The following is a 15,495-nucleotide window of genomic DNA, read 5'->3' as shown; positions in this document are numbered from 1 at the left end:
GCCTACTTTGCACGATGTAACCGCCGCCGCGGTCCACGCCCGTGGGGTGACGTCACGGTTACTGCGTGCTGCTGGTTGATGATGCGTTCAGGCGCATGTAAAAGTCAGATTTATCAGCTCTCATTGAAAAATGTCGTTATCTTGCTTAACCGACCGTTTTCAGGGTTATTTTAGTCACGTAGTAAGAGTAATTTCACCAATTAATGCTTAATATTCTGACAGCGACGAGAATTTGTGTTGATTTACATTATTTATTTACGACCATAAGTGTCGATACACATGATTTATTTGACAAGCAAAGGACAAACTGTGTTGTTATAGTATTTTATTTGCACGGATATACCATAATAATGATATTTTTTATTTACGTGACACAATATGATAAATATATCCATCAATAGGTTGATGGCAGTAATGGCAACAACGTATAAACGGCGCTACCCATTCGGGTAACCTGTTAACCGCCTGGAAGCCGTTCTGTCCGATGGCCAGTGAACGCCCCGTCGGTCCGGACCAGGGGGCGTAGGTTTGACCGGCTTCTCGGAGCTCAGACACAATGAGCCATCAGACAGGCGGGGGGACGCGTGTTGGTCCGGAGGCTTCGGCTCGGTTTTAAACTCGGTATCCGGTTGTTTTTTTTTTTAAATTCCGTTTGTTTGCTCCACCGAACCGCCTCCCCCGTGTTCAGGCGGTGTCTGGCGCTACCGGGCCTCGGCTGGAACGTTTCGGGTCGTCGAGTTTGAGGAAAACGAGGTCGGGCTCAGACCACCGTTAGCCCCTCCTGCCGGAGCCCGTTCGCCTGGGGTTGTTGGTTGTTTTACCCGGTTTTATTTTAAACCCCCGCCGTCGGTAACGATGTCCTTAACGGCTCCGTCTGATTACTTCGCCGCCGAGTGTCTGGTGTCCATATCCAGCGGCCCGGTGCTCCACAGACCCACCCCGGTGGCGCCCAGCCGCCAGCCGGCCGCGGAGGGCCCTCTCCCCGGGGAGCCCGACGGGTCGCGTGAGGACAGGGAGGTGCGGGACACGCTGCGGATGGAAGGGGCGAGCATGGCGGCCGTGGCGGGGATCCTGGCCGACCTGCACGGAAAGTTCCGGCCCATGTCGGCCTACTCGGAGAGCAGCAACTCATCGTGCGGGGGGGAGAGCGGCTACACCACGTTGTCCGACCCCACCACCCCGACCATGACCCCATCCGCCACCCCGGTCCCCGGACAGCATCTGAGGGGCGGCGGGGGGGCCCCGCGCTCCCCGGTGAAGCGACATCAGTGCACGTTCGTCGGATGCGACAGAGTTTACGGGAAATCGTCGCACCTGAAGGCGCACATCCGGACCCACACAGGTGAGAACCGGGGGGGGGGGGTTATCGGTGGGGGTATCGGGGTGGTAGTTGAATGGTGGCTCGGTAACTCCACCGAACAAAGAGGAAGAGAAAGAGAACTCCCCCTCAGGAACCCAACAAAGAACGGGGCTGGACGGTAGAACCGGTGACGACGCGATTTGCATATGAAATGAACGTAAGACGAAACTTTGACGCAGAGTTCGCTGCCGGTCCAGCTGATGGCGGTAGCTGGTGTCCGGTGTTCCGGCTGCGGCTCCGCGCATCACGTCCTCCGCTCACCCGACACGGCGGTTCTGCTTTCAACGAGGCGGCCGTGAACGCACCGCTTTTCTCCGCGTGTGCGTTTCGGTTCGTCGTCGTGTTTTTGGCTCGTGAGTGTGTTTTTGAAGGGGAGGGGCGGCGGCGGTGCGTTCAGGGTCACCGAACAAACCCGGACGGATTAAGAGCAGGAAACTGCCGAGAGGAACTCCTCTCCGTGGGAACGCCCACGAAGAGCAGCGCAACAACAACGTGGCCTGCCTTTGTGATCGTGAAAATGGCATCCGAGCCGCTCATCCCCGGTGTTCCTCCACAGATTAAGGCTAGGCGTAGCTTAGGGAGATTTATCTGGAGCCTGGTGCGTTCACGACCGCCCGTGGAATGACACCGTGTTTGATTATCACACGTTAAACCCACGCAGTAATTTTCCTATCAGGGATATTTGCATTTTAGGAGTAATAAACTAAAATTAAAATATAATTTTGCACCATTTGGATGTAAAGCAGATTAGCTTCAGCTAGCTGTGATGATGAGGCACTAAAATACAAACTGTTCCTGTAACAGATTATTTTTTTTAAATAATCTTTATGTCACTGGAAATTACATGATTGGGTTGAATCAAGAACAATTCTGGATTTTTATGATGCTTTTTTTAAAATCTTTTTTCGTGTTTGGATAAGTGTGCCGATCATTTCTGTGACCCTCCTCTTCCTCCAGGTGAGCGGCCCTTCCCCTGCACCTGGCCCGACTGCGACAAGAAGTTCGCCCGCTCGGACGAGCTCGCCCGCCACACCCGCACCCACACCGGGGAGAAGCGCTTCCTGTGCCCGCTGTGCGACAAGCGCTTCATGCGCAGCGACCACCTGATCAAACACGCCCGCCGCCACCCCGACTTCCAGCCCTCCATGTTGGGACGCAACAAGGGCGCGTCCTCCTCCCCCGGCCAGGCCATGACCCATTAGGGGTTTTTTTTTAGGGGGGTGGGGGTTGATAGGAGCACAGAAGGGTCAAGTTAGTTTCAGATTAACCAGCAACAATCAGATCTCCTCGTAGGATTTAGCGTCGCTGTGTCGTACTCAAAAGATGCACACACAAACTAGCCCACATGTAGCTGGATGATTTTTAGGGGGGGTCCTCATCTCTTTTCAACACAAACGTGTCATGTGACCACGACCCCCTGCTGGAAACAGTTTGGGTTGGGTTTAGATAATCCAGACTTGGATAATCCAGATTTAGATAATCCAGGCTTGTTTCCACTGCGCCTGAATGGAAGCGCATGCATGACCTTCACGCCGCAGCTAGCATCGCTAACATGTAGCGCCTGAATGGAAGCACATGCATGACCTCCACACTGGAGCTAGCATCGCTAACATGTAGCCATGCTTTGCTAACGGCTGTAATAACGCATTAAAGTGTAATCGGTGCATGGAATCCAGTTTGCGTCCCTTAGTGATGACATCACAGGATTAGATGGCGTGGATCCAGAAGTCCACGACGGTCCAGGCAAGTGGCTGCGTTTCAGTGTGAATTTGGCTTCTTTTCCTAACAGGAATGATTGATTAGATTATCTAAACCCAACCCTGAACCAATCACCTCATCAGCTCCAGATTAACCCCCTTCGGGGGGGGGTCCCATTGTTTCTGAGAGCTCCACTCGTCGTCTGTCCCGTTGATTTGAAGCTCTCCACCGCGTCTGATCGCGAGTTGCACCATTATTGTGACATGAGCTCACAAAGAGTCTTTTAGCTTTTGTTTTTAGCTAAAACATTCCTTCATTTTCATTTTTTTCCAGCCGTCACGGATGCGATCATTTGTTGATATTTTTTTTTCTTGTATATCCAATTTGATTATAGATCAGATATTAATTTTGCTAGATTATGGCTTAAATTTCCCCGTAGGAGAGCTGTGTGCATGCCATCCTTAAGTTTGGATCAGTTATCCATGAAATGCTGACACATAATACTCGGTGGTATTATGTCTAACACTGATGCAAATGTATATAAGCTTCAAGCTTTTAACATAGAAACCTTTTAATGCTTCTAGCAGCAGATTTAACGTGTGACGACTTGTAGTCCTTATTTTAGGGGTGACAGTAGAGGTTTAATGGGATGGCGTTGCCTGTGAGTGTTGGTGTGTATGTGTTTTTATTTTAATTTGCAGATTTAGGACGTGAATCTGCGACGGAAACAGAATATATTACATTTATAGCTCCACTCTCAGTTTTTCCTTTTTTATTTTTCTGCCTCCAAAGTGAAAGCAGTCGCCGTTTTCTTCAGGGGTGTGGAACACGATTCAGGATCGGACGCTTCAGAGTATAAGAATAGTTTTTATGAAGATATCCAAACTTCTTACTTTCAGGAAAGTTTAAAGATAGAAAAAAAAGGCTCTTAAATATTCTCAGATACCAAAAAAACCCAAAACAGAACGATCGGTCAAAAATACGACAAGTAAATTAGATGTTTAGGAACTATGTGAGTGTAGAACTTCGTCCGGGTCCAACTTCAGGACCACTGGGTTTTATTTTATTTTATTTTTTATTTGTTCCTCTCTTTCCACACTGTCTGTCCCACTCAGGACTCATTCCTTTCTAACTCAGAGAACAGCACGTCTTCAGGAAAATCAGAAAGCCTTAAACTATGTCAGAACTACTTTTGCGTCATGTTTACAGTCGGATCGTATCGGTAAACTCACGCCTGATGCGACGTGGCGCTCTTCCTCGGCGGTGTGTGTGTGTGTGTGAGATCCGGGTTCGAGCGCCCTGCAGTTTTCGTCTGGTTTCCCACCGGTTTGTCACACCGCCTTCTGTCCAAGTGCTTTAGAACACGTCCACCTCTTCCCCTCGGCGTCCGTCTCCGCTTCGTCCCCGCCGACGTCTTCCACGCTCGCCTCAAACCGTTCCGCTGTCGCAGCAAAACCTGCACGCATTTCTTTTCCTCCTCACATGTTGGATCTGTCGATCCGGTTACTGCTGGCAGTAACGTGGACAATAACGGACTTCATTGCGATGGAAACGCTCGCACGGCATGCTGGGTTTCACCTTCCGATGGATGCATTCCGTCTCGTCTCCAAGCTACGACTTCACCAGAACATACCTCACAGTTACTTCCTCTCATTCGTGTGTAAAATCCATCCAACACGTCTCTCAGATATTCCTGTAAAGCCACTGAGCCTTGGATTCCAGGACTGATGTTATTTTGTCTGATATGCAACGTCACTACTACCTGTGTAGCCGCAGAATCTCCCGTTTCCTGCAGCGGAACCCCCCCTGTCTAAAGCCCCGGTGGGGGGAGTACAGAGGGAAAGGGTCGTTCAGATGTAAAAAAAATATATAAAATAATTGTCACTTCACTGCAGGTTTAAACTGGAAGAGCTCAGTCTGTTTGTTCATATCACTGAATGTGGCTCTAATCTTACGATACCTTCTGTCAACACACTAATTCAGATATGCACATTGTACAGAGACTGTTTTTTAAATTGATGCCTAATTTTTACATTAATGTAATTTTTAAAAAAAACCTCTTATCAAAGCTTTAGTTAAGGGGGAACTGTGGAACTAAATTGCTCCAACAAGCTGTTTTGATATTTATATTCTCAGGTGTCATCCATTTTCAGCATTGGAGTGTCAATATTCAACACCTTAAGTACAAACTTCTTTCCTTTTCTTTTGTTATGCCGATTAATTTATTCCAAAATGTATAATTTGTGTGGTTTAATTATTCATTGCATAACTCAGTTTGTGGTATGGAACAGGTTTAATAGAAGTGGTTCCATTGTTTGCTTGACATGAAAATATCAGTACTTTTTCTTTTTTTTTTTTTTAAATAAAAGATCCTCAAGTTGATACTCGTTTCTGTTTATTCTGTTCGTCAAAAACCAGTTATGGAATCTTGTTAAGATGTGAAGGTGAGGACGTCCTGCTTTGGTGCAGTTCCCACTGCTCGTCTTGAGATGGCGCCAAAGAGCAGAAACTGAACAAAACCAAAAATAAGCAGAAATAGGACATAAATGAACTACACAACAAAATATTTACAAAATGCTGGGTGATCTTTTACTTTATTCAAATGTTTAAAAAAAATAAAATTGTAAACACTGATATTTGAATGTTTTATGAGCGTTAGACGTGGGCAAACCATCCAGAACAACGCTTCCTCTGGAACTAAATGACTTGAGTCTTTAATCAAAGCGTAATGATTCAAATTCAAAAAACTATTAGTCCCCAAGGGGCAATTCAAAGAACATAAAACTGTAAACATATACATAAATGATAATTAAATAACAAATATAAATACAATATAAATAATTCAAAACTTAGTTAATTTAAAAACCTACTTAGTTTAAACATAGTTAATTAAAAACCTAGTTACTGTAGTTCAAATGATGACATGCCAGCAACGAACAGTCCCCAGTTTAGCCGATCCGAGAGGTGACTCGGTGTTTCACCAAGTTTGGCTCGGCTGAAACAATCCGTGATGACGTTCGTTCCGCTCGCTGACGTCACCAGAAAACAAAGCAGGTGGATTTCCGGCTCCGGCGCAGGTTGGAGTTTGGTGAACCGGAGAAAGTGGTCCGGAAGCGTCTTGGTGGCCGGAAACCAGGAAATGCGTGGAAAAACACGGTGGAAGATTTAACTAGAACGTTAGTCACTGAGATTGGATTTGTTGTTAGTTCATCATTCGTGTTAGAGGGGGCCTGCTATTCTCCATGACCGCCAGAGGGTGGCAGCAGAGCACCACAGTATGGAGTTACGCTGAGCTGGCTGTGATTGACTAATGCAGGTTCCTACGCCTGTGCTACAGTGTGTGTGTGGTTGGGATGCATCTGTTTAGTGGATTGGTGCCAGATAACGGTCCCTTCACTGCCAGTTTTTACATACATGCAAAAGAAATCAGCATTTTTTTTCTACATCACAGTGTGATGGGAATTTTGAGTTAATATGGTTTAATATCCCTAACACAGATTATTAAGAATTTAAATAGTTAGTGTCATTCATTGTTCCATCTTTCCATATTTATGTAGCAGTATGGTTTTTCTCTTTTAAATTCTGTTCAATTTGACTTCTGCCCTACAACGAGACCAGACATCTGTGAGGGGGTGGTCACGTCATCGACTAGGCTCCTCCCACAAAGCCACCGATAACTTACTTAAAAAAAATAGATGTCATTTATAAAATGTCATTTCAATGAGTTTGAATTTCTAATAACGTACAATTCTTTGTATTTAATTTAATTAGTTACATAAAATATTAACTTTATTACTATTTCAGTCCGACGGGAGAAACTATCCAATCACGTGATACGCTTTTGCAGTCAGGCCAATCACTTTACGCGTTCAACCCTTGAAGCCCCGCCTCCTGCTTGAGGCTCAGCGTGACGTCAGAGCCCTCATGTTTCCGAGCGTTTCATAAAAGTTTATTTAAAAGTACGTTCTTCGTTCGTCGCAGGAGGACCAACGCACCGACGAGTAAGTCAACCTGCATAAAAACACGCATGGATCAGTCCGCGACAAAAAGTAGCGCGGGGTTTGCGCATTAATTTAACGTCAGTAAGTTGCGTCAGACCGTTAACTAGCAGTGTGTTTTCTCTAGTTAACTAAACGTGTGTTTTTTCCAGTTATCGGTTCAACTCTGAGTGACCGATCATGTTCCGGAGACTCGTTCCGACCCGGCCGGCGGCTCCTGCTCCGCTCGTGGCGGCGGTTCGAGGTCTGTCCTCGGGCTCCGTTGACGTCACAGCTCCGCTGAATTTCTGGGCCGGAAAGAGACGAACGGGAGGAGAGGAACGCAAGAAAGAAGGTGTTTATGAACCTGCAACAGGTAAAACACACACTCTGTGTGTCTTAATGTTGTTGACACAGTTTCCTGACTGGACTTTGGTCCACACACACACTGTGTGAGGATGGTTGTGTGTTCACGTCTGGCCTGTAGGGGGCAACAACAGGCTGGGATTGTTGTTATTACAGCTGTGTTGTTATAAGAGCTGTTATAACTCCTCCATTATGATGCTCATCGTCTGACTGAATTAACTTTAAATCACTCTGTCGTATCATAAATGATGACTCGGACAAACGGAAGCCGTGTCACCCTCAGGTTTGGTTATTTACCCGTCGTCACCACCACGTGTTCCCCTCCTCAGGGCGGGTCTTCTGCCACCTGGAGCCGTGTGGAGCCCCAGAGGTCAACCAGGCTGTGGAGGCTGCAAAGTCAGCCTTTGGCCACTGGAGCAAGATGTCTGGGATGGAGAGGTCAAAGGTCATGATCGAAGCTGCTCGTCTCATCGAGGTGTGAACCCGGAGAATGAAACTACACTTTGCTTTTTCTTTGAACAGAATATATTGTAGTTGGACATCCGCTCCAGTAGGTGGCAGCGGCGATTTCATGTCTACATTTAATATTGGGTGCAAAATGTTTCTGCTGTCTAGAATGTTTTAAGAGAAAACAAATTGAAGCTCTGAAGTGATGGATGCTGTTGTTGTGTGGTTTTATTATTATTTTATTTATTTGTTTATTTATTTATTATATTTAAACTGGTTTTCAGAGCAGGAGGGAAGACATCGCTGAACTGGAGGTGGTCAATAACGGGAAGTCCATCACAGAAGCCCGTCTGGATGTGGACTCGGCCAGACTGTGCATAGAGTTCTACGCGGGGGTGGCCAGCACTCTGGCAGGTGGGTGATGCTTATTTACCCCCCCATCGTCCAATCAGGAGGCAGGAAGTAAAGGGAACAAACTGATCAGGATGTCGTCCAACATAAAGATCCATGAAGGATTCCAGTAATAGGTCGAGGGAGGTCATTTAAAAATGATTATATTATGGTTTATTTTGGTTAAAAAAAATTTTTTTTTTTATTCCTGCGTTCTCTTTTTTAAGGCCAACACGTCCAGCTGTCGGGGGGGTCGTTCGCCTACACCCGCCGGGAGCCCCTGGGAGTCTGCGTCGGCATCGGCGCCTGGAATTATCCTTTTCAGATCGCCGCGTGGAAATCAGCTCCGGCTCTGGCCTGTGGTAACAAGATGCTTTGAGATTTGTTGAGTTATGAATTATTACCCACAATGCACCTGAATCATTCAAAAAAGAGGTTTTGGAGCATTAAACATTAAAACGTGGTTGGTTGTGTCTTTTTCAAACAGGCAACTCCATGGTCTTCAAGCCCTCTCCGGTTACCCCGGTGACTGCGGTCCTGCTGGCGGAGGTCTACGCCGAGGCTGGGGCTCCAGAGGGGCTGTTCAACGTGGTGCAGGGGGGGCAGGACACCGGCAGCCTCCTCTGTCAACACCCAGACGTGGCCAAGGTGTCGTTCACCGGCAGCGTGCCCACGGGCAAGAAGGTCGGGGGTCAGAGTGCGAGAGTCTCCTGCAGGGAATCTGCTGACGTCTGAGTCACAGATGTTTTCATTCCGTCTGAATTTGCCCCCCCCCCCCCCCCAGATTATGGAGATGGCGTCCCGGGGGGTGAAGCCCGTCACTCTGGAACTGGGGGGTAAATCCCCTCTGCTCATCTTTGAGGACAGCGATGTGGAGAACGCCGTGAGGGGAGCGCTCATGGCCAACTTCCTGTCTCAGGGTCAGGTGGGTGGCGCCCTGCGTTGGTATCTGACTCCAGCCAATCAGAGAAGTCTCGTCTGATTGGCTGGAGTCTCTCCTCAGGTCTGCAGCAACGGCACCAGGGTGTTCGTCCACAGGGACATCCTGCCCCGGTTTGTGGAGGAGGTGGTGAAGAGGACTCTGTCCATCCGGATAGGAGACCCTCTGCTGGAGACGACCCGGATGGGGGCGCTGGTCAGCCGGCCCCACCTGGAGAAGGTCCTGTCGTATGTCGATCAGGCAAAGAAAGAAGTAAGGCTGCGTCTAATACCTGGATTTGTTGGTGAAAACCGTCTCGTAGACGCTTTACAGCTGAACCTAAATTCTCCTCCAGGGGGCGACGGTTCTGTGTGGAGGGGAAGCGTTTGTCCCATCTGACCCCAAACTCAGAGGTGGATTCTACATGACCCCCTGCGTGCTGGGTAGGACGACGGTCTCGTTCTCATTTCCTTCCCTTTTTTCTGCGTTACGGATGATCTTTCTGGGTTTTAGGCTCTTTTTTCCACACGCGTGTTCTTCCCTGCAGGCGGCTGCACAGACGTGATGACCTGCGTGAAGGAGGAGATCTTCGGCCCCGTCATGTCGCTGCTGTCGTTCGAGTCGGAGGAGGAGGTGCTGCTCAGAGCCAACGACAGCAGCTTGGGTCTGGCCGCAGGCGTGTTCACCCGGTGAGCTCGTGTCGACACGACCGGATGCCACAGGAAACACGTCAGCTGTTAACGGGTGGGACATCACGGGTGTGAGGGGCGGAGCTAACCTGCGGTGTCGTTCTGCAGGGACGTGAGGCGAGCCCATCGTGTGGTGGAGCAGCTGAAGGCCGGTTCCTGTTTCATCAACAACTACAACATCACGCCTGTGGAGGTTCCGTTTGGAGGCTTCAAGATGTCAGGTAGTGTCTGCTTCACGACCCCCCCAGGCCATCAGAACTCAGATCAGAGTCGTGCAGGTCAGTTCAGCCAATCAGGAGCTCACCTGGGTCTTCTGGCGTTCCAGGCATCGGGCGGGAGAATGGTCAGGTGACCATCGAGTTCTACTCCCAGCTGAAGACGGTGTTTGTGGAGATGGGCGACGTGGACAGTTTGTTCTGAGGCAAACGGGGAGATGAAGACGGAACGTCGACCCGGAGAACCAAACAGAAGGTCTGGACCAGGGTCTTCATCACCTGAGAACAGACCCGATAACGGGAAGAGGCTCCGCAGGAAGTGAACGTTGACTCCATGTGGAATCATTTCACCTTTATTTCACCTTTAAGTCAAATGCGTCTCAATCAGAACTTTGATGATGACAAAGATAATTGTATAAAATCACTGAGAGCATTTTACTGATCCAAACGCCTCTAACAGTGTTTAACAGCGGAATATGAAGAACTAGCCATCATTTATTGATAATAATAATAATAATAATAATCAACAGACACACACTCCGCATACGAGTGTGGAGGTTCCGTCCGTACATTTGGAGTGATGTACAAATATAAACGTACGTTAATATTCATGGCTGCTCATATTTTACACAGAACGTTTGTCTTCCATCATCTCGCCATTGGTGGATTCCTCCAGAGAGAAAAGGAGCATCATGTGACCCGTTTACATTTTCAAGTTGATGAGAATCTCTAATATGTTCTGATTTATGTTTTTTCATCTAACCTGCAAACTCTAATGTAATAACATTTCTAAATTAAACATGCCTTTTCCAGTGTTTTTAAACTCTGCAGATTCTTTTTAAAAGAAAGTAGAGTGTGTGAACCCTTTGTTAAACTTTAGATCTTCATATGTGGATTCTGTAATCATATATTTACAGGAATCAATACATTTACAAGAAGATGCATCAATGAAGAAAAAAAAATCTTTGCTACATGAGAAAATCGTTGCTCATCGTCCTTCCAGACTCACCTTTACACACTTTATATCACATTCAAGAATAACTTCATTTAATGTTAACTTTCCTCTTTGGAGTATTATATTTAGCTCAGCAAAGGCTTTAATATTACACTTATGTTAAAGTAAACAAGCTCAATGACAGAACAGGCAGGTAGGAAAACAGTAATAACAAATTTAACCGGAAATCAAATTATTTTTCCCACAAAAATATTTATCTCCCAGCCTTATCTAACAGAAGCAGTTTGTCTTTACATTAACTCTGAGAAGCAGTGTAATAAACTAATAACAGTTTTATTATTTCTATATTATATATATTATTGCCAGCTTTCTTTTGCTCTTTTTCTTGTGTTACAGAAATACAAACTGACTGATCAACTCCACATCTCTCCTGCATCATCAAAGCCAAAGACTTAATTAAATATGAATTAAAAGTTTGTTACACTAGCTAAGGCCATACATACATAAATATATTATTTTTATCACAAGTAAATAGATAGTATTCAGTAATCTGCCTATTGACACAAGCACAAAGAGACTATTATTTACCCATGTTATCTATGGTGTTTGAAGTAAATGTTGCATGGAGACTGTGATAAACTTTATTCTTTATTACGATGAAAAAAAGTGTCAGTAACTGTAAAAAAAATGACAGAACAGGGAGAGGTGTTTGTGGCATCGTTCAAATAAAACTCTTGTATGGTCCTTTGTATATTACAGTAATCAGGAACTATATGGCGGAGCAAACTGACATTTATCTCAGACAGAACAGCAACACCTGACAAGATTACAGAAGTAGGTCTTAAGTTCACGAACAACTCCACAGACGACAGAACCGATTATAAAAACCATCTCGCTGCCAGAGGGCCGCGAGCCCGGCCCCCGCTGACTGAACCATTGTTCTCACAAACGTTTTATTTAACTGGATCTCCTACAGCAGGCAGCAGACTCTGGCCCTGGTCGTGTTACTGCTTGGAGAAATAATCTTTACTCTTCTCAACGTCGGGTTTGATGGTGTCGCTTCCTGGTTTCCATCCAGCTGGGCAGACTGAAAAGATAAAGCTAGAATGAGTCCGGCCCTGGTGGTAAAACTGAAGATTTGTGCTAAAGTCATGCTTATATACTCAGATTGTATATTATATAGTCTGAATATATGTTATATATCAATATATTTGGATTAGAGCAGGGAAATGAATCAGAAAAAAAACTGCAAAGTTCACAGGTGCCAAACATGCCAGATTTTTCGTCTCGCTTTACATCGGGTTGCTAAATGCATGTGGACTTTATCACTGATAAGAATGCCAACATTTACATTATATAACCTATTTATGACCTTCGCCCTACCTGTGCAAACATCTAATGGTTAGAGTGAAAGTTTAACCATCCGTAACTAACCGATAATCTGGAATAAGTGTTTGTGATCTACTCCTATCTAATATAGAATGACACACGGCATAAATACTTTATAGAAATATCTGACAGGCGTCTACGTGATGCTAAAGCTTCACCTTCTCCGTGTTTGTCGGTGAACTGAAAGGCTTGGACCAAACGCAGCGTCTCCTCCACGGACCGCCCCACCGGGAGGTCGTTGATGGTGATCTGTCTCAGGACGCCTTTGGGATCGATGATGAACAAACCCCTGGAATATAAAGAAAGAACAGATCAGGAGTCTGCAAGAGCTTCAGATGCAGTTAATGCAAGAACGTCCATAAAAAGTCAAGTCCACCTGAAGGCAATGCCCTCATCCTCCTTTAGGACGCCGTAATCTGTGGCGATGGTGCGTTTGATGTCAGATACCAAAGGGATCTTCATGCTCCCCAGACCGCCCTGCTTACGAGGCGTGTTGATCCTTTGGAATCGTGAAATAAAAATAAATAATCAGGCACAACGAACGGTAAATAAAGCTGCAACACGTCAAGACGAGTCATCACCAGGCGAAATGGGAGAAGTGTGAGTCGACAGAGGCGCCGATGACCTCGCAACCGATTTTCTTGAAGTCGTCTGCGGCGTCACTGAAAGCGATAATCTCAGTCGGACACACGAAGGTGAAGTCCAGCGGGTAGAAGAAGAAGACGACGTACTTCCCTGCAACAAAGGAAAGAGGAAACAGATGCAGCTGTTTGTCAGGTGGCAGGTGGATCCGTTAGAACCTTAAGTAGTGCAAATGTGGGACTCATCAAATCGTCGTCCTCCCAGAGGATGATGGGATGCAGGAGGAGGTCTACCTCTGTAGTCGGACAGCTTCAGGTCCTTGAACTGTCCGTCTGGCATCACCGCCGTCGCCGTGAACTCTGGTGCCAGATGTCCGATCTTTGCGTTCCCAGCAGCCATCTTTAGTCTGATCAGATTAAATAAGGAAGTGTTACACCAACGGCACGTTCTCCTTTCATACAGAATCAAAACACCACAACCACAAAAAAATCATGCCTTATTTAGAAGATTTCAGTTCAACAGTTATTGTGACTTAATAAAGCATTATGGAGTAGTAATTAATCATTCATATCATGAACTAACATCTTGATGAATGAAGTCATTGTAATGTCCGTAAAACATCCGAAAAACAAGACACATTTTTGAAGTAATGCAGCAATTTTCAAATAAATAACACAATCACGATGGCTTTAAAACATCTGCATTTGTCAAAACTGGTTTCTTTGAAATTGAAGTGTGAACGCAGTTCCATTCTGATTCATGTCCTCTTAGTGAGTGTGCTTTGTTACAAGAAGAAAAAAAACAATTCATATAGAACATGTTTAATGATGTTCAACACAGAATATAATCTGTTATTATAGTGTAAACCAGAATAAAATCTGATCTGATCTGGTTGTAATCCACATCTAAACCTAATCCGTCTACATTTCCGGGCGGTTCCACGTGACGATATTTCATACTTTTCAAGAATACCAGCTACGTTCATCCGTTTACGCTAAAACATGAATCCGGATTGCGTTTACACTCTGGAAACGGTTCCGACATCTGACCGGAAAACCTCGATGTTTTTTTTTTTTTTTTTTCATCTTGATTAGCTAAACATGAATCTAAAATTTTGGTAAAATATATGGAAATTTCGATTCTTTTAACGGACCTGCGTAGGAAAACGAGCTGGTTTTTCCATAATCTCGGGGGAGAAAAAGCACTTGTTGATCCGATTGAAAAAGTTAAATAAGTATAATAAAAGGAAAAAGAGAGACATATAAAGAGAAAAAACACAAAAAAAAGTGTAAAACATATAAATAATAAACGTAATTACATTCATTTTACGTCACATACCTCAGCTTTTGGCTCCGTGGACCAGCAGATAGAGAGAGCAGAGCGGATGCTAAAGGGCTCGGCTGCTCCTATGTATATATAGTGGGGCTCAGTTCTCGCGAGAACACGACAGAGGACGAGACTACAGCCCCTCATCCCTCGAGGCTCGAGCCCAGCTCTCCGCTACGCAGCGTGACTTTGCATTCCCCCCCCACCCCACCCCACCCCTTCCCCAGGAATTTATCATTTCACGTGAAATCACAAGAAAGGAGACAGAATGCGGAAGTGAAGGAAAAACGTCCGGAAGCAGTAAGACAAAAATGCGTTCATAATTAAAATTTTCGTTTCATAAGGTTTTATCAAACAACTCCAACGCATGGTTGTAAAAATAGATTAACATGACTAAAAGCACGTTTTTAAAAAAAAAAAATTTAAATTATATTTTCTAACACTTCCTTGCATCGACAGAGCTCAGACTCACAAACAAAAGCTCTTTTTTTGTGGGTTTTTTTTTTGCATTACAATGGAGTTTTATTGTTAGAGGCCTTTCATAGAAACACAAACCCTGTACTTAGAATAAAAGCTGCAATTCCTAATGACATCAATAAATATGTATAAAGCTTCAAAACCTTTGCATTCTGTGGTGATGAAGGTTTATAAACCCTGGATTTCCACTCTGTCCTGTGGTATTTGCAGTGGGGGTGGATGGACGGGGCAGTTCCTTGTTGCGACATTTTCTGTTAGTACCCTGGAGGTATTTTCTGTCTTATTTCCTCCTCACTACGTCTATATTTACTCAGTGACTTGCAGAGGAACTGCCCCACCGTTGGGGTATTGTCACGCACACGTTGGTTTCTACAATGGGACGCTAACATTGATGTCTCTGTTGTGGATCAAATGTTTAGTCGCTACACGATTAAAGTCCAGGCAACCACTTGTTGAGTTTATTTCTTTCTTGTTAATCTATTAATCTGTTTGTTTTTACGACTATCAGATAACTTCTGTTGGCAAACATGAGGTGTAGATATTAGTAGTGACAGGAACTTCCTCTCTGATAACCGACTGTGTGTTCAGGAAGCCACAATAATAAGATTTATTCATATTTATTTATCAACTGTATTGACTCTCGAGTCATGAGTCGGGACTTATTTTGAAGGACTGCACGTCTTTATATTTGTGATCATTTTTGTG

At 45.3% G+C, this 15,495-nt stretch overlaps 3 protein-coding genes across 4 annotated transcripts; 2 read left to right on the top strand and 1 right to left on the bottom strand.

Annotated features, from left to right (window-relative positions):
• The first annotated feature begins 296 nt into the window (after positions 1-296).
• Positions 297-5,440, top strand: zgc:153115 (uncharacterized protein LOC768186 homolog). Its single transcript, XM_068340079.1, has 2 exons — positions 297-1,342; positions 2,318-5,440. The coding sequence occupies exons 1-2, from the start codon at positions 856-858 to the stop codon at positions 2,560-2,562; spliced, it is 732 nt and encodes a 243-aa protein (XP_068196180.1). The 5' UTR covers positions 297-855; the 3' UTR covers positions 2,563-5,440.
• A 1,495-nt stretch (positions 5,441-6,935) lies between these two features.
• On the top strand, positions 6,936-10,876 carry LOC137611913 (4-trimethylaminobutyraldehyde dehydrogenase B-like). 2 transcript variants are annotated; one of them, XM_068340074.1, is made up of 12 exons: positions 6,936-7,059; positions 7,209-7,411; positions 7,731-7,876; positions 8,133-8,262; positions 8,466-8,600; positions 8,726-8,922; positions 9,023-9,163; positions 9,242-9,430; positions 9,513-9,600; positions 9,705-9,846; positions 9,955-10,067; positions 10,172-10,876. In XM_068340074.1, the coding sequence occupies exons 2-12, from the start codon at positions 7,237-7,239 to the stop codon at positions 10,264-10,266; spliced, it is 1,551 nt and encodes a 516-aa protein (XP_068196175.1). In that variant the 5' UTR covers positions 6,936-7,059; positions 7,209-7,236; the 3' UTR covers positions 10,267-10,876. The 2 variants fall into 2 exon arrangements, with proteins under 2 accessions (XP_068196175.1, XP_068196176.1); XM_068340075.1 differs by lacking the exon at positions 6,936-7,059 and having other exon boundaries at positions 7,247-7,411; positions 7,685-7,876.
• Positions 10,877-11,651: 775 nt separating this feature from the next.
• LOC137611918 (peroxiredoxin-1) lies at positions 11,652-14,417 on the bottom strand. The gene is made up of 6 exons (XM_068340082.1): positions 14,326-14,417; positions 13,281-13,393; positions 12,987-13,140; positions 12,782-12,904; positions 12,564-12,694; positions 11,652-12,103 (listed from the first exon to the last, which is right to left on the bottom strand). The coding sequence occupies exons 2-6, from the start codon at positions 13,384-13,386 to the stop codon at positions 12,021-12,023; spliced, it is 597 nt and encodes a 198-aa protein (XP_068196183.1). The 5' UTR covers positions 13,387-13,393; positions 14,326-14,417; the 3' UTR covers positions 11,652-12,020.
• Between the last annotated feature and the right edge of the window lie 1,078 nt (positions 14,418-15,495).

The sequence above is a fragment of the Antennarius striatus genome, chromosome 18 (assembly GCF_040054535.1).
Source record: "Antennarius striatus isolate MH-2024 chromosome 18, ASM4005453v1, whole genome shotgun sequence".
In the NCBI taxonomy this organism is placed as follows: Eukaryota; Metazoa; Chordata; class Actinopteri; order Lophiiformes; family Antennariidae; genus Antennarius; species Antennarius striatus.
This window is presented reverse-complemented; position numbering and strand designations above follow the sequence as displayed.